An 18,317-nucleotide genomic window follows, 5' to 3' on the forward strand; every position below is an offset into this window, starting at 1 on the left:
ACCCAGGTCTTCTGTAGGAATGGGAAATGTTCTTTTTTGTTCATGGTGTTGTTTGCTTTTTGTGTAGCCTTGGCTATCCTGCGACTCACTCTGTCCAAGCTGGCCTCGAACTCAAGAGAGATCTGTCTGCCTGTGTCTCCTGAGTGCGGGGATTAAAGACATGTGCCACCACCTAGCTCTAGAAAAACATCTGACAAGGTTCAACATGCTTTCATGATAAAGTTCTGAAGAAATTAGGAATGAATAGAACATATCACAAAATAATAAAGATCATATATGACAAACCTATAGCCAATATTATACTGAATCTTCTGAAAATTTAGACTGAGACAAAAGAGATACCCACTCTGCCTGCTTAACAAAGTGCTCAGAGTCTTAGCCTGGCCTTGAAGCACAGGCAGAGGCAGACAGATCTGAGTTCATGGCTAGCCTGAGCTACATAACAAGACTGTCAAAAATAGAGACAGGGCCGGGTAATCCCAGCACTCTGGGGGCAGAGGCAGGCGGATTTCTGAGTTTGAGGACAGCCTGGTCTACAGAGAGAGTTCCAGAGCTATACAGAAAAACCTTATCTCGAAAAAACCAAATCCAAAAAAACCCAAAAAACAACAACAAAAACAAAAAAACCAAAAAAAAAAAAACAAAACAAAACAAAAAAAGAGACTGGGCTGGAAAGATGGCTCATCTGTTAAGAGCACATACTGCTCTTCCTAGGACGAGAGTTCAAATCCCAGTAACAGGCTCATAAGTCTGTAAAGTCTCCTGTCTTTAATAAGTCTGCAGGGAGATAAAATTCCTCTGGCCTCTGTGAGCACCTGCACTCACACACGCCACCGACACACAATTAAGAACAATAAACATACATCTTATTAAAAAAAAAAATCCACCCTAATCTTAGCTAGAGCAACAAGGTAAGAGAAAGATTATATAAAAGGGATAAAAATAGGAAAGGTAGAAGTCCTTTCATAGCTGACCCGATTTTATACTTAAAATGCTGTGGATGCTATCAACTATTGCTAGATCTGATACTTTCAGTAAAAGCATAAGACAGTAATTAATGTTATGGGTTTCTTCATACCCATAACAAATTTACTGAGAAGGAAATCAGAGAAAATATCTTCCTTCCTTCCTTTCTTCCTTTTTGGTTTTTTTGAGACAGGGTTTCTCTGTATAGCCCTGGCTGTCCTGGAACTCAACTCCGTAGACCAGGCTGTCCTCGAACTCAGAAATCTGCCTGCCTCTGACTCCCAAGTACTGGAATTAAAGACATGTACCACCACTGCCCGTCCAGAAAAAATATCTTAATTAAATTTAAAAAACAAATTAAAGATACAAACTCTTTTTATCTTTTCTATTTATTTTTTATATGCACAGGTGTTTTGCCTGACATATGTCTGTATAACATTAGCAAGTCTGTTGCCCAGGGAGGTCAGAAGGTGTTGGATCCCTTGTGACTGAAGTTATAGATGGTTGTGAACCACGATCTGGTAAGTAGATGCTGGAAGTTGAACCCAGGTTCTCTGGAAGAGCAGCCAGTACCTTAACTGCTGAACCAGCTTTCTACCCCCAACCCCTATCCCAATTTTTAAGTACCTAGTAATATACCTAACCAAGGAAGTGAAAGACCATCAGTGAAAAAAAAACTGAAGAAATTAGAAGATGAAAAGACTTCTATACTCCTAGATTAGCAGAATTAATACTGTGAAAATGGGTAAATTACTAAATGCAACCTACAGAACTCAATGCAATATCAATCACAATTTCAATGATACACTTTATAGAGCTATTAAAGACAATCAAACTATTCATACGGAAATACAAAAAGACCATGAACAGCAAAAGCAACTAAGTAGACAGAACAATGCTAGAGCTATGATAATACTTCTCAGTTTTTTTTTTTAAATTTTAGACATTTTTTTCCCTCATAACCTGGTCATTTATTAACACAGACTGTTGGATACAGCAGTCCAACTTCCAGCATTTTGACTGAGGGAGAGGAAGCAAGAAGTGGGATCTCACTTTTTCCACTTGTTTTGTTATATTCCTACTTGGCAGAGAAACCCTTCTTGTCCAGCATATACTGGGTCTGCATGGTCACAGAGTCTCCATCAAAGCTATGAGGGGTGGGGCTGTACCGAAAGTGTTTCTCCCACATCAGAATTAGAGCATGAATCCCATGAGAAACATGGCCACGCCCACAACTGTCTTCTACTCATTGGTGCTCCTGTTCATCTTAGGGAAGCTCTTGTTAAACTGGAAGCAGGCCAGGCCAGTCTTCTCCTTCAGGGTCTTCTGGCTGGCAGACAACAGCCTGACACGGCCACATCAGGCAAGGGGTGGTCAGATCAACACAACCAGAGAGAGCACAGTTGTCACTTCATAACACTCCCATGTGTACTCAAGACACATACAGAGGTAGAAATGGCTCTGTTGCCAATTAAATTAAGTGCTCTGGTAGCCATCAATCCGCTAGTGTTGCTTTAGCAACCTCCCTCTTCACCCTCACAGCTTGCTAGTAGAGGATCTCAGATTTTAAAAATCACTTATTTCATGTGTATGGGTGTTTTGCCCATAGAGGCCAGAGAATCTGGAAGATCAGCGAGTGCTCCTAACTGAGCCATCTCTCCAGCCCTGGTATTTATATTCTAAAATATCTGCATAGGAATCTAATACAGCCAGACCCATAAATGGTGTTTAAGAACCACTGGTGTTCATAAGTAAAAATTCCAAGTAATTATCAATTACCTTTAGATTGAGTAAACATTCCTTCCTATGTAAACAAGCTCCATACAATATTATTATATTCTATGTTATCTTCCTATCCTACCTCCTACCAATATCATTGTAATAGCTTATATAACACTAAATTAAGTTTTAAAAATGTGATTAAGATATTCTGATAAAAAGAAAGGTTAAGCCAGGCGATGGTGGCACACACCTGTAATCTCAGTACTCTGGGAGGCAGAGGCAGGTGGATTTCTGAGTTCGAGGCCAGCCTGGTCTACAGAGTGAGTTCCAGAACAGCCAGGGCTATACAGAGAAACTCTGCCTCAAAAAAACCAAATCCAAAAAACAAAACAATAAAACAAAACAAAAAACAAAAAAAAACAAAAAAAAAAAAAAAAAGAAAGGGTATACTGAGGCAAAGAACACCAACTAAAACTAGTAAATAAAGCATTATAAGGTCAATATTAAAGGGATATTCCTGAATCTGTAGTTATCTCTTCACAAAAGAACTTGTCTACTTGGGAAATAAAACATCCAGATGCTTTCAAACTCACTCTAATTATTTCTACATTTTCAGTCGAAAAATTCTTTTTTATATGACTTATCCTCAGTGTTTCAACTTAAGTAAAATATTCTGTTCTTAAACTCTGTCCATTAATTGTAACTTTCATCAAAGAACTTTATCTACAGCCATTATTACTGTACTGTCCCAAATAGAAAAATTTTACTTATTCTAGCTATATTTATTAATTAGAATTCATTTTAAAATTTTATTTATTATTTATTGTATGGATGTTTTGCCTGCATGTTATGTCAGTATACAATGTGCATGCAGTGCCCTCAGAGACTAGAAAAGGACTGAAATTTCCAATTTGGGTACTAAGAATCAATCCTTAATCCTTTGGAAGAGCAGTCTGTGCTCTTGACCTCTGAGCCACTTATCAGCCCCTAGTTATAAGAATAAACTTTCCTTTCCACTTTTCTTAAATATTTACAATAATATACATATGTATACTTTAATTCTGTAGATTCAGAACCAGTACTGCTATTACTTTGTTGCTGAAGGAATTCCAGCTTTCTCTATTGGAAACTTTTTCAGAATGACTCTAAGTTTTGTGGTGCTGAGATCAAACCCAAGGCCTTGCACATATTCAGCAAATACTCTGCCACTGCACTTTAGCCCCTTCTCTCAACATGTTCCCTTCCTCTTTTAAGCACATTCTAACATTTTGCCATCACCAGAAACTACAGATCACTTGGAAAAGCTCTTAGGATTCATTTTAAGAATTAAATGAACTAAAATTGTAAGGTATGTAGCAAGTAATCAAATGTTAGTTAATAGTATTACATATGAAAACAAATATACTAATACCTGGAAATTACTAATTTACACAATTTTACTAATACTAATTTAAAAAATTAGTTTGGCCGGGCTTGGTGGCGCACGCCTGTAAGTCCAGCACTTGGGAGGCAGAGGCAGGCAGATTTCTGAGTTCGAGGCCAGCCTGGTCTACAGAGTGAGTTCCAGGACAACCAGGGCTACACAGAGAAACCCTGTCTCGAAAAAAAAAAACCAAATCCCAAAACAAAACAAAACAAACAAAAAAATTAGTTTGACTCAAACTGCTCAAAAAATATTAGTGAAGTTGGAGATATGATACCTCAGTGGCGAAGACTGCTAGCTACTCTTCCAGAGGACCCTGGTTTGATTAGAAGCATTGAGATGGTGGCAAACTGCTGAGACCCACATGACAACTGGCAGCTGTAGTAACTGCAGTCCCAGGGCATGCCACACCCTCTTCTGACCTCTACAGGCACCACAAACATATAAGGTATACTGACATACATTCAGGCAAAACACTTACACATAAAATGACAGTAATTTTTAAAAATGTTAGTTTTACAGTAAATAAGATACATATTTACCATTACAGTTGTCAGGAAGTACTAGATGGATTTTGTTTTGTTGCAAAATAATATAACTTGCTAGAGATGCTATAGTAAAGTATGAGTAACTTAAACAACAGAAAATAAATCTCTCACAGTTTGTAGACAGGAAAGCTGAGGTTACAAGATTGGCAGTGTTGGTTCCTTCTGAGGGCAAACCTGCTCTACTCCTTTTCCAGAGCTTCTGCTGATTTTCTACCAATCCTTGGCATTCTTTGGTGTACAGAGTTTCAACATGATCTTGATCATTTCCCCCTCAGTACAAATGTGATTAAATTTCCTCTTTATTAGGCTATCAATCATATTGTATTAGGATCATACCCTAGTATTATCTCAGCCTAACTATTTCTCCAAAACCCCTTACATGTTAAGACACTGAAGGTTCTGATCTTAACATAAATTTAGGAATGTAACATAATAAAAAAAAATACCTCAAAGTTCAAGCTATATAGTTTATAAAGCTCTTATGTTTTTCTTTTGATAGAGGTACTAAGACTGAATTAGCCATCCTTTATAATTCCTCATAAGACCTTAGTTCTAACTTATTATCAATAAGGTTATTTCTGAAAATCCCAAAGGATGGGAAACTAGGAGCCAGAACTAACCATATGGTTAGAGTTAGTACTTATAGCCCCATCTCTAGAAAAATAGTAGAAGACTGAGGTAATCAGCAATAGCCAAAGTATAGAATCTTCCTTATAAAAATTTAAAAAGACAGCAACTGGAGAGGTTCTGCGTTGCTAAACAGAGGTGGGCAAGGATTGGAAAGAGCATGGCCCCAATTTCAACCCTCTTCCTCATACAATGCCCTATGTATCTCTTCCATATCATCAGTGGGTATAGAGTTCAGAAGTATACTGTGTGAAAAGCAATAAGCATGGCCCTATTATGTTTTAATGCATAGCATTAAAATTTAAAGGAGCTAGAAAACACACACACACATTAATTATAAGGTGGTGAACCTAGGATCAGAGTTTCGTTTCTTTTTTGGCTATTTGTTTGTTTTTAGATAAGGTCTGATTTTTGAGATAGTAGCTCTGGCTGGCCTGGATCTCACTAAAGGGCAGGCTTTCCTGTTTCTATCTCCTTCTATCTCTCTAGTGCGGAGATTAAAGGCATGAGCTTAGAGTTTAGCTTTCTTAAGCACAATGATGATATTCTGTCATCTTACTTTGTTTTCCTGTTACTTTTTGTAGTATTACGCATCAAACACAGAGCAGACAAAACAAAACCCACCAAAGACCTATTGTCAGTTTCTTAACGATTAGGTATATTCAATAGTTTTATGCATTTTACCTGCATGGCCATTACACTAGACACCAAGATTTATGATCTTAAAGATGTTAAGAGTAGTTTTTTCCCCTGATGGCTGCTGTTGTAGACTAACTACTATATAGATCTTTAATGAAGGGGTGGCTTAAAAACCTATCTGAATTTGAGTCATTATATTTCCCTTTCTGCCTTTATTCAACTAATTCATTTTTGAGTATGAAGCTTTTGTTTTTAGTTTAGTTTTATTTTGTTTTTATTGTTGCTGTTGGGGGGGGGGGGAATCTCCCTATGTAGCACAAGCACTAAACTTGAAATTGAAATCCTCATCCTTCAGGCTCTGAAATGCTGGAATTACGAATGTTATATATACCATAAAATTTTACAGATCTCTTTATTTTGTTTATTTATTTATTATTTTATATGTATGAGTGTTTAGCCTGCACTGTGTGCATGTTTGGTGGCCTCAGAGGCCAGAAGGTGTGTTTCCTGGAACTGGAGTTTCAGATGGTTGTGAACCATTGTGTGGGCATGAGAACAGAGCCCAGGTCCTCTGGAAGAACAGCCAATGCTCTTAACCACTGAGCATTCTCTTTAATTTCTCTAGCCCCAATATATACATTGTGTGTGTGTGTGTGTGTGTGTGTGTGTGTGTGTGTGTGTGTGTGTGTGCTAGAAATTGAGCTCAGGTCCTCTGGAAGAGTAGCCAGTGCTCTTAACCACTGATCCATCTCTCCAACCCCAAAGGAAAACATCTGAAGAATGCAAAAACATATATGACTAAATCACAAATTATAAAAAAAAAAAAAATCACAGGATCTCACACTGCAGACCAGGCTAGCCTCAAGTTTTTGAGTGTGGAAATTACAAGTATGGGAAGCCAAGCTTGCCTTTAACTTTTCTTTAAAAAATTATTATTATACAGGTATGGGTATTTGGCCTACATGTATGTCTGTGTGTCTAGTGCTGGAAGAATCTAGAGGAGGATGTTAGATCTCCTGGAACTGAAGTTACAGGTTGTGAGCAGCAATGTGGATGCTAAGAAAACCAGGGTCTGCTGAACAGCCAGTGCTCTTAACCACTGAACCATCTCTCTAATCCCAGGCTCTAACTTTTTAAATATATCATACTTATTGCTTACTTATTGTCTTAGTTAGGATTTCTATTGCTGTTATAAAACATCACAACCATAAGCAATTTAGGGAGGAAAGAAAGGGTTTGTCTTACACTCCACATCACAGTCCATCATGCCAGAAAGAACCGAAGCAGAAGCTATAGAAGAGCATTGCTTATTGCTTGCTCCCAGGCTTTGCTCAGCCTGCTTTCTCACACAACTCAGGACCACCTCTCCATGGCTGGCACTCCCCATAGTGAGCTGAAAACTCCCATATCAGAGAGAGAGAGAGAGAGAGAGAGAGAGAGAGAGAGAGAGAGAGAGAGAGAGAGAGAGAGAGAGAGAGAGAAGGCTTGTCTATAGCTCTATCCAATGGAGGCATTTTCTCAAATGATATTTCCTTCTTTCAGATGACTCTAGTTTGTTATCAAATTGCCAAAAAACTAGCCAACAAAGTTACAAATCTCAACTCTCCAAAAACTTACTGAAATTATTTTCTTAAAAAAAAAAGGCGGGCAGTGGTGGTGCACGCCTGTAATCCCAGCACTCTGGGAGGCAGAGGCAGGCAGATTTCTGAGTTCGAGGCCAGCCTGGTCTACAGAGTGAGTTCCAGGACAACCACAGCTACACAAGAGGAAACCCTGTCTCGGAAAACCACCAAAAAAAAAAAAAAAATATCACTAATTGAGATAAACCCTTTTGTTTTTTTCAAGACAGGTTTCTCTCTGTAACCCTGAGTGGCCTAGAACTCTGAGATCTGCTTTCCTCTATATCCTGAGAGCTAGGATCAGTCTCACATTATGCCCAGACTCAATGTTTTTTTTTAAAAGCCCACATTTTCTTCAACAAGTAATTGACCATTGACTAACTCTAGATACTTAGGATATAAAATCTTTCTCCTTCTAGTTTATTTAAGTTTCCTCAATCTTGCCTTATTTTTATTTATTTTTTTAAGTATCCTCTTTTATGTGACTTTCCTACATACAACTACAAAGACTTTCTGATACTGAGTAAGGTTAAAGTCATTTGCTAGATAGATTTGGAGGAGTCAGTGATCTCTTTGATCCTCTGCTCAAGGTGGCCACATTGAATAAGTCTCCATTTTCTTCTTACCTCTCCTTAAAAAAAGGTCATTTAAATATTAAAATTTTTGATCACTGCAATTCACTACAAAATAACCTCAAAGTATGATTATGAAAAAAAAATCATAACTCAGGCATGGTAGTTCATTTGTAGTCTTAGCATTCAAGAGACTAATACAGAAATGTCAAGTTCTAGGTCAGTGCTATATAGGGGGAGACAGATAAAAGCACAAAACAAATCCATTTACTAGGACTAAGGATACAGCATTTAGGAAAGGTTTGCCTAGCTAGCATATATAAAGTCTTCAATTCAGTGTTCAGCATGGCACAATAGTGAGACTCTACATAACCCAGCCTACCTCCAACAGCAACAATGATAATAGAGGCCTGGAGAGAGAGCTCAGTCAGTAAAGTGCTTTCATAAGCAAAAGGATATAAGTTTGATCTCAAAAAGCAATGTTCAAAGGGGAGAAGTGCTAGCCATGTAGGCATCTGCTTATCATTTCAGCACCGGGGAGGAAGAGGTAGGTGGTTTCTTGGGACTCTCTGGCCTGTCAGATAGCCTAGCCTAACCAGTGAGTGCCAAGTCAGAACAGAGAGAACAAAACCCAAGTAACAACATCCACACTGTCTTCTGACCTCCACACACAAGCTCATACATAGAAACACACATACACACACCAAGAAAAAAATGTCAATCAGGATTATTCTGTCCAGAAACGAATCAATTCTACAGGTAATATGGTCAACAAAATTTCTATAGGCAATATGGTCAACAAAAACAAAAACAAGCAAACAAAAAATCCCAAACCTCAAATGTGCTTACAAGTGAAATTTGTACAACAGGTAAAAAATTTAGCCAAAAATCATTAATGTTTTGAGTACTTCCAAATAGATACTGAGTGAATGAGAGATGAACTTACAAAAACTTGTGTGGCTGGAGAGAAGGCTCAGTGGGGTTCAGAGCACTTGTTGCTTTTCCAGAGGACCTAGGTTTGGTTCCTAACCACCTGCATGTCAGCTTTCAACTCTAGTTCCAGGGGATCCATCACCCTCTTCTGGCCTCTCAAGGTAACAGGCACACTCATGGTTTGCAATATATACATTCAAGTAAAATATGAATACACATAAAATAAAAATAAAGTTAGCAGGACATGGAAGGGCATGCCTATCTCAGTACTAGAAATGCAGAGGTAGGCAGATCTCTGTAAATTTAGAACAGCCTAGCACACATAGCAAGTTTCAAGTCAAACAGTGCTACACGGTGAGTTCTCATCTGCAAACAAACAAATAAAAATGTGATAATATAAAGGTGCTTGCTACCTAAATATGTACACAAGGCTGGCTGGACCTACCTGCCTCAATCCCTTAAGAATTAGGATTTTTTAAAAAGATTTATTTATTTATGTCTATGAATACACCATTGTTCTCTTCAGACACACCAGAGAGGGTATCAGATTTCATTACAGATGGTTTTGAGCCACCATGTGGTTACTGGGAATTGAACTCAAGATCTGGAAGAGTGGTCGGTGCTCTTAAATACTGAGCCATCTCTCCAGCCCAAGAATTAAGATTACAGCAGTGTATTACCGTGACTGGCTATTCCTGCTCTTTTGTTTGTTTGTTTGTTTGTTTGTTTAAAGAAAATTAAGGGCCGAAAAGAACAGCAAGTGGTCTTAATTGTTGAGCCACCTTTTCAGCCCTTAATTCGTTCTTTTCTGAGGCTACCCAGGTCTACTTGAGACCATGTCAAGAGAGAGAGAGAGAGAGAGAGAGAGAGAGAGAGAGAGGGGGGAAGGAAGGGAAGGAGAGAGAAAAAGAGAGAGAGAGAGGGAGGGGGGTAAACTAGAAAGATGGTTCAGTGAGAAAGGTGCTTGTTATGTAAGCATGAGGATCTGAGTTTACTCAACAGCAATAATGGAAAATGTTAGGTATAGTTTGTTATCCCAGTGCTGGGAAGGAAAAGCCAGTGAATTCACTGGATGGCCAGCCTAACCTAATTGACAAACACCAGGTTCCAGTAAGAAACAATGTCCCCCAAAATAAGGTGATGGCTCCTGACCTCTGACCTTCACCCATACAAATCCATATACACAGAGGCTAGAGAGATGGCTCAGCAGTTAAGAGCCCTTGCTGCTCTTCCAGAGGCCCCAGGTTCAAGTCCCAGAACTCTCATATAGCAGCTCACAACTGTCTTGTAACCCCAGTTCCAAGTGGAATCCAATCCAATGTCCTCTTTTGGCCTCAATGGGTCATGCATGCACATAGTACAGATGCATGTATGCATGCATTCTTATACACATGCACTTAAAAAAAGAAATGAGGAACATTTTTTTTTTTTACTGTTACTTGTCATGCTCTCACAGGTACTTGGAACAGAGTTTAAGTCCTGGGGATCAGCAGACCAGTTTGAGAGCTACTGGATTTGAAAGTATCAGGCCACTTTGTCCTTGCAGCTTCATTCTGCAAACAAAGAAACTCAAAGGGAATATCTTCTGTATCTTATTTTTAAATCTTAAAACTTATTTTTAAATCTTAATTGATAATAATGATTAAAAGCACAAAGTTCAAATTTCCAGTGTTAGTATTGGCCATTGACCTTTGGCAAATTACTCAACATCTTTTTATGTTTTACCTTCCGGATCAATAAAAATAGTAAACAGAATTTATTAGTGTATATAGTGCCATTATGAAGACTAATTAAATGTAAAATTTTTCTAAGTGTCTGGCAAATTGAGCATTTAATAAACACTTAGGTAGTTTACTGAAAAACTTTTAAGTGTTTTAATAGACTCTGCCCATAAGGAATTTACAGAGAAGAAATGCAAAATGCCCAATACAGCAGAGTGACCCATACTATACTATTATAGCACTCAGTATTACTAGTCTCTGACACCTTTTCCCTATTTACTATATTGTAGTTCAAAAAATTGACAGAAAAAGGGTAATGTAAAGTGAAAAAAGCAGTATTGGTTATGCATGTCTCCTTGCCATCATGTTCATAATAATCACTAATAATTACATTTGCAGTAAATTCCATTGTAAACCACTTAATAACATTCCTAAAAGCCCCTCTGGATTTCCAGACAATAGCCTGATAATAGCAAAAGATTCTCCTGACTTTAGAAGTTACAAAGTTTAATATCCCTTTATTATACACCAAAATAAAGAGAAAATAAGATTGCCAAGACTCATGCCATTAACTAGATCCGCCAAGTAATAAAACAATTCATCTTCATTACAGAGCAGGGTATGGTTCATTTGAAAAGCTAAATAAAATCACATGACCACATCATGTGCATATTTGATATACTTTTTTGTATTATACTAACAGCAGATAATAGCTTTAGCTGGGAAGGGACCCTATTTAAATCAAAAAGAAAAAAATATAATATGCAGACAATTGAGTTTTTTTTCTCTTAGTGTTTTAGTGAAACAGTTAATAGGCTTTGACTACTATTAAATTTAACTATTGTTTGATCACCAAATATTTCTGAGCAGCATCCATGAAACTGGTTCTATGCTAGTAATAGGGGTTCAATGAACATAAAAAGATAATAATTTTCATGGAACTTGCATTCTGTTTTGCCCTGGAAAACACAGAAATCAAACACATAAAATACTATAAATGTGGTAAATACTATTAAGGAAACAAAGAAGGCTATACCAAAGACTACAGTCTTTAAAAGCTGAATTGTGGATTTCTAACAGACTTAAAAATAAATAATTCATAGCAACTTACATCAATGTAACATAGATTCTACAGGCCTTTGCTAATGCACAAGAAAACTATAGACACTGACCGTGAAAACAAAAATCAATCTTTCAGTGTCAAAACTATTGGACAGCATTACTTAGCAATATGATGACCTCAAAAGATAATTAACCTCAGAGTTCTAAAGAGCAAAAAGCATGCAAACATAACCCTAAAGAAAGCGAGTGAAATCTGATATATAGCTTAATATAATGCGGTTATATTATATATAGAAAGATTATTTCTATATATATAAAGGAAAGCTGAAACAGAAAAAGAATATTGTTTTTAAAACTAAGGAAATCTAAATAAATAATACATTTTAGTTAATAATATAATCAATATTTAGCCAATAATTTTAACAAATATACTTTATTACTCTAAGGCAGTAATTGGAAAGAGGATGCAGGATGCATAGGCATCCTCTGTACTATCTTACCAATTTTCTATAAATCTGAAACTGCTAATATGTATAAATGTATACATACATACATACATACATGCATGGTTAAATCTAACAAGGCATTATTTAATTTCTACCTGGGAAGGCTGGGAATAAATGAAAAGAAATAGTTGATAAATTAAAGAAAGAAATGACAGAACCAGAGAGGCTGATGCAAGATTATCTTGTACTTTTAAGGCCAGCCTGGGCTACACAGTAAGACTGTCTCTGTCTCTCTCTATACACACACACACACACACACACACACACACACACACACACACACACACACACACGAAAGCTGTATTAAAACACATTACTGTTTGCCAACTTAAAAAAGATTAATTTCTTCATGGCTGAGGATACAGCTCAGTATGTATAGTGCTCACCTAGCACCAGATGAACCAAACACAATGGCAAACACCTGTTAATTCCAGCACTTGGGTGGAGGCAGGATCATCAGATATTCAAGGCAAGTCTTATCTATACACATTTAGTTCATGGTCAGCCTCATTACATGAAAGTGCCTCAAAAAGAAATTAATTTCAAAATAGGAAAGAAATGAAATGAAAATAAAAATGGGTATGGTGGTTCACCCCCGAAATCCCAGCACTCAGTGACACAAGAGGATTCTAAAGTTGAAGCCAGCCTGGGCTATCAGAACATAACTCTAGATTAAAAAGAAAATAAGTAACCAAAAGAAAACGAGAAGTCATAAAACTCTAATATAACACACTCAAGAAATCCAAAGGAAACCTGCACATAGTTACAAATTAAGATCTCTACTTATGATTAAAAACTTCAACAGAAAGATTAATGGATTTTTATGCAAAATAAATTTAGTCCTGTATCACAATATGAGGCAGTCAACAATCTCCAGACTATACAATAAGCACATTCAAACCTATCTATTAACAACAACCAATGAATTTCATTTTATGTACGGCCCTGTCCTGAAACTGCCATGCAACACTAATGGGATCAGGATCAACTTCACAGGTTTTCACCAAGTTACCTAAGGGAAGGCTTATTTTATTTAAAAATGTATTACATTTATTTATTGTAGTTGGTGTTCGTGGAGATCAGGGGACAACTTCTGAGAGTTGGCTCTCCCCTTCTACCTGGGATTTAAATTTAGGTTGTCAGATGTGGTAATGTCTGTTTTACTCACTGAGCCATCTCCCTGGCCTAGAAATGTTTATACTTGAGAAGCATCCCCAAGCAAACAAGAGGGAGACAAGACCATTCCATTCTACAAGGTTATAGGAAAGACAAATCCAAGTATTACAAGAAGAAAAATTATTTCCCAGATCCTGCTGAAGGCAAAATTGCAACCAGTGTTAACTGGCTATAAATTACAAATTGGTATAAATAGTTCAAGCTAGTAACTAAAGCTAAGAATATTTTATCAGTTATATGCTTTCCCCTCCAAATAATGTTGTCTATAACCTCATTTAAGATATCTAGTAGGTATTCAATGTTTGATTACTTGGAACTAATCCTCCAATGTCTGAATTTTAATGATGGCCAAGAAAAATGTAAAAGAAAAATTAAGATTATACTCTCTGAATTACTGTTTAGTTTGTATAATCTAGAATAAAGCTGTTGAAACTAGTAATCTTCGTGGCAACCATTACAAAATTAGGACCTTGTATCCATTAGGAAGAACAGTGTCTGCAGAACCTTGACCAGGCAAATGACATTACAATTTCATTCTCAAGACCCTATGAAATATGAAATATACACACACATACAAATACATAATCAGTTAACTCAAATAGTGTTCTAATCTAATTTAGAGATCTAGATGATCAATATATTATCCTATTACCAAAAGGCAATCCTACAAAACAAAGATATATTTTTAAGCCTCTCATACATCTTAAATATGTAATTGGAAAATTCTCAAGAAGAAATTAATAACATTTCACCCGTTAATCCTTGCTTGTATCATCATGAAGATACTTAAATATTTCATGTTGAAATGAGAAAAGGGAGAAGTGAGATGAAAAAATTCAAAGTAAACTGATCATGACATAGCATCTGGCAGAGATCGAAAAGGCATCAATATTGCCAAAAGAATTGTCAATGATGAAAATCAATAGAAAATAAGAATTTCCAACCAGTCCCAACCCAGGAGACTAAAATCATCACTCGCAATGCCACCTCTTTTCAAGTCGCCTTTAGTTGAAATATATTAACTCACTAACCCTAATTAATTCTTTATTTAGGTGTAAACTGAGCAAGAATTGTTTTTCTCTACGACCACCACTTCGCACCTTCCGGTAGACTAGTACAACTCCAAGCCAAGCCTCAGGGGAAAACAACGCCCAGATCCCACCCTCCTTCATCCAAGGTTGAAGAGGGGCCCGTCCCCCAGAGTTGGGGGCTTCTCGGAGTGGGACCTCACTCCCAGTTCCAATGGGAACCGGAAAAAGAGCAAGGAATCAGGGTGGGGCCCCAGAGAGCCGGCCCTGGTGGAGGAGACCACGCAGAGCGGAGGAAGAAAGGGATGGACAGGAGGCTGGGCGGGGTGAGGACTGAGGAGGACAGAGCGGCCAGAGAGGGCCTGGCTGCGGGCGGCGGAGTCCGGACGAGGATCAGAGGTCTAAGCTACGCGCCGGGTAGATCCTAGCGAGGAGCCAGGGACGAGCGGAGCCAGGGGACCCCGGGGAAAGGCTGGGGCCGGGGGCGGGGGGTAGGGAGAGCGAGGCCGGCGGGGAGCCTGAGCGGCCAGAAGGGCTGCACTGGGGGCGGTGCGGGGAAGCCGCGGCCGGCTGCCAGGAGCGGGGGAGCCGCGCACTCACCGCTCTGCTCTCCCAGGAACACCAGCTTGAATTTCCTCAGCGGATTCCCGAAGTCTCCGCCCGCGGACATGATGGAGCCGGAGGAGCCGCCGCCGCCGCCTCAGCCCAGAGACCTCTTCCAGACCACTGCAGCTCCAACCGGCTGACGAAGAGGGCCGAGCGGAAGGGGCAGCCTCCGAGTCCTCTCGGCCCCTACAGGGCCGGGCAGAGGGGCGAGGCCGAAGGGAGAGTGACTCCACCGACCGGCAGCCGACGCCGCCGCCTCCCCGCAGAGTCGCCTAGCACCGAGCCAGGCCAGCGGCCGCGAAGGGACGCAGGGCGGTGTCGGAGGCAACCAGCGGTGCGCTCGGGCTTCGCTAGCCTAGCGCCGTTCCTTCCCTCAGAACGCGGCGCGGAAACTGAGGTGAGAGAGGAGGGTGGCGGGGCGAGCGCCGCAGACGCGTCTGGGACCTAGCACGCGCAGCGCTCGGGCTCTCACAGCAGCCGACGCCACCGCAGCCCAACCCGCTGAGTGCGCGAGCCTCTGGCGCGGATGCGGGGAGAGTCCGGGCGCGAGCCTGCCGCCCCGCCGGCGTCGGACGTGATGCGTGAGTACGTGCGCGTGCGCGTCGCCGCGAGCGCCTTCCTGGTTTCGCCAGCAATCCCGACTCCTCCCGTGCTGCTGAGAAAGGGGCTGATCAGGTTCCTACTGGCGCCTGGAGAAGCCAGGAGGAGGCGGGACTGATTTCCGGGTAAGCAAGGGGAGGGGAGGAGGAAGAGAGGGAAAAAAAAAGGGAACGCGTACGTCACTGTCAAGTCGAGCCAATCAGAAAAAGCGGAGGGCAGGCAGATGCTAAGTGAGGTGGCGGTGCGAGAGCGCGCTCGACTCTCGCGCGGAGGAAGGTGTAGGGTCCTGGCGGCCATAGGAAGTGTGGCGCGACTCAAGGCGATTGGAGGAGGGAAGAGGGAAAAGAAGGTGGGACGGAGGCGGAGCCGGAACCAAAGGTGGAATGACCGCAGCAAAGCGTGGGTGGGGTTGGGTTGCTCAAGGGGTATTGTTGGTGCTAAACCCTTAGCGCCGCTCCTCCTCCCTCAGTTCAGCCCTTCACCCATTTGCCCTATCCTTCTAAACGTAATTCCTTGCTCAGCATCTTCGCATATAGATTTCCCACCGTTACTCCCTGGAGTTTCATAACTACCAGAAACAAGTCCTCTCCATTTTGTGGTTGAGGAACCTGGAGTTCAACAGAAGGAAATGACTTGCAAAATCCACGTAGTCGTGTAATAGAATCAAGGTTTTATTCGAACCCCTGCTACCTCCTTACTGTTAAGCCATCTCACTCCCTAGTGTCTGTTGGCGTGATCCTCTGTTGTTTTAGGTGCCCATAACGTCAGGTGATGACCACCTTCTACGCGCTAGAAATGGGTTTAGATGCCATATAAACCAAACCCCTCATATTACAGATAAGAAATAACTGCCCACTTAGCTATGCAGCTTCGGAAAAGGTCACACAAGATACCGGAGGGCTGCCTCAACGAGATCACAAATCTGCGGAAGGAGTATTTAAAAGATCACTCTTTTTCCCTTAAAGCAGCACTTCTGGATATGCTTGAGTGGGGCTCCCATAGTCATCCGAAGCATTTCCAATTGTCAACATGATTTGAGATCCAGTAAGATTATGGTGAATGCCATAAGAAAACATGAACTAAGCATAATGTGGACAATTATGTAACATATAATTAAATGTAAGTTTTCATCTAAATGGGATCCCTAAAAACAGTATCAGACAAAAACAAAATATATTGTATATATTTTGTATATATGCAGGGTATATATGAATTGAGTATAATATGAATATTTGTTAATTAACAGTATTTTGAGCCGGGTTGTAGTGGCGCACGCCTGTAATACCAACACTCTGGGAGATAGAGACAGGCAGATTTCTGAGTTCGAGGCCAGCCTTGTCTACAGAGTGAGTTCCAGGACTGCCAGGGCTATACATAGAAACCCTGTCTTGAAAAAACCAAATCCAAAAAACCCCCAAAAAACAAACAAACAAAAAAAAAAAACCCAACCTAGCATTTTGTACTGATTCATTTATTATAACATGTAAGTCCTATTAATGTAAACTGTTAATAGAGGATTCTGGAGTGGTATATGGGAACTAATATAATGGCCTTTGTTATTCTCTGTCTAGTGCTTCACATCTGTAATCCCAACCCTCAGGAAGGTAAGGCAGGAGGATTGCTGTCAGGTCCAGGCAAGCCTGGGCTCGTTAGTTCCAGCTTAGTCTAAGATACAGAATGAGGTCCTGCCTCAAAAAAAAAAAAAAAAAAATCAGAAAAAAAAAAAGAGCTAGAGATATGTGTCAGTAGTAGAGTAATTTTTCTAGCATGTATGAGGCCCTAAATCTACTCCTTAGGACCTAAGAAACTTCTGGAGCCACACATGGTGGTGCATGCCCATAATCATAGCACTTGAGAGATAGAGGTTAGAGGATCTTAAGTTTAAGGCCAGCCTGAGCTACATACCCAAGTCAAGCTGCATGAAACCACTCATCAAAAGAGGGAAAAGAATTCTAAATAAAGTCTATTCACAGAAGACAAAAAACAAGCTCAGGACCATTGAATAGAGAATTTGGCATCTGCACAATTTCTGCAACTCTTCAACATCTCATGGGACAAGATCTAAAAAAGAGATCTCTGTTCAGCAATAACAGAAACCTTTTAATGACATCAAAACTCACATCTGTAATGCCAGTAAGAGGGAATAGAGGCGGGAGTTTGAGATCATAGGTAACTACAGAGGTGAGTTTGAGGTCAGCCTGAGCTACATAAGAGCTTGTCAAAAATACTTTGGAAACATAAATAAAAAAAATGTATAAGTAAAAACATCAAAAGTCTCTTGTTAATTTAAAAAGTCTATATACAGTATATTCTACACAAAATACTTTTACATTATTGACAAATCCTTATCAAATGGAAAATGACTCACTGATGGATAAATTAGGAGAAGAAACAAGTTGAAAGTGTCTATCTTGACCTACCAAGGACACAACTATATCTCAGAACTTTCTCTATCTAAATGTACTTTCTGTGTTCTCTAGGAATAGCTCAGGGGTACAGTGCTTCCTTTGCATACACTAAGTCTTGGGTCTAATCCTAACACTAAGTCAACCAGTCAATAATAAAGAAT

The 18,317-nt window shown here is 39.7% G+C and overlaps 1 protein-coding gene and 1 pseudogene across 2 annotated transcripts in view; both read right to left on the reverse strand.

The window, feature by feature from the left end:
- The window catches only part of Rab6a (RAB6A, member RAS oncogene family), a 39,665-nt gene extending 23,792 nt beyond the window's left edge, over nucleotides 1–15,873 (reverse strand). The window contains exon 1 of one of the 2 annotated variants that reach the window (XM_052157521.1): nucleotides 15,143–15,873. In XM_052157521.1, the coding sequence (XP_052013481.1) occupies nucleotides 15,143–15,212 (70 nt within the window). In that variant the 5' untranslated portion in view covers nucleotides 15,213–15,873. The remainder of the gene's footprint in view (nucleotides 1–15,142) is intronic. The other variant, XM_052157513.1, reaches the window with a different exon arrangement.
- LOC127684606 (cytochrome c oxidase subunit 4 isoform 1, mitochondrial-like) lies at nucleotides 1,934–2,609 on the reverse strand (annotated as a pseudogene).
- Nucleotides 15,874–18,317: the final 2,444 nt, after the last annotated feature.

The sequence above is a fragment of the Apodemus sylvaticus genome, chromosome 1, assembly GCF_947179515.1.
Source record: "Apodemus sylvaticus chromosome 1, mApoSyl1.1, whole genome shotgun sequence".
Taxonomy (NCBI): domain Eukaryota; kingdom Metazoa; phylum Chordata; class Mammalia; order Rodentia; family Muridae; genus Apodemus; species Apodemus sylvaticus.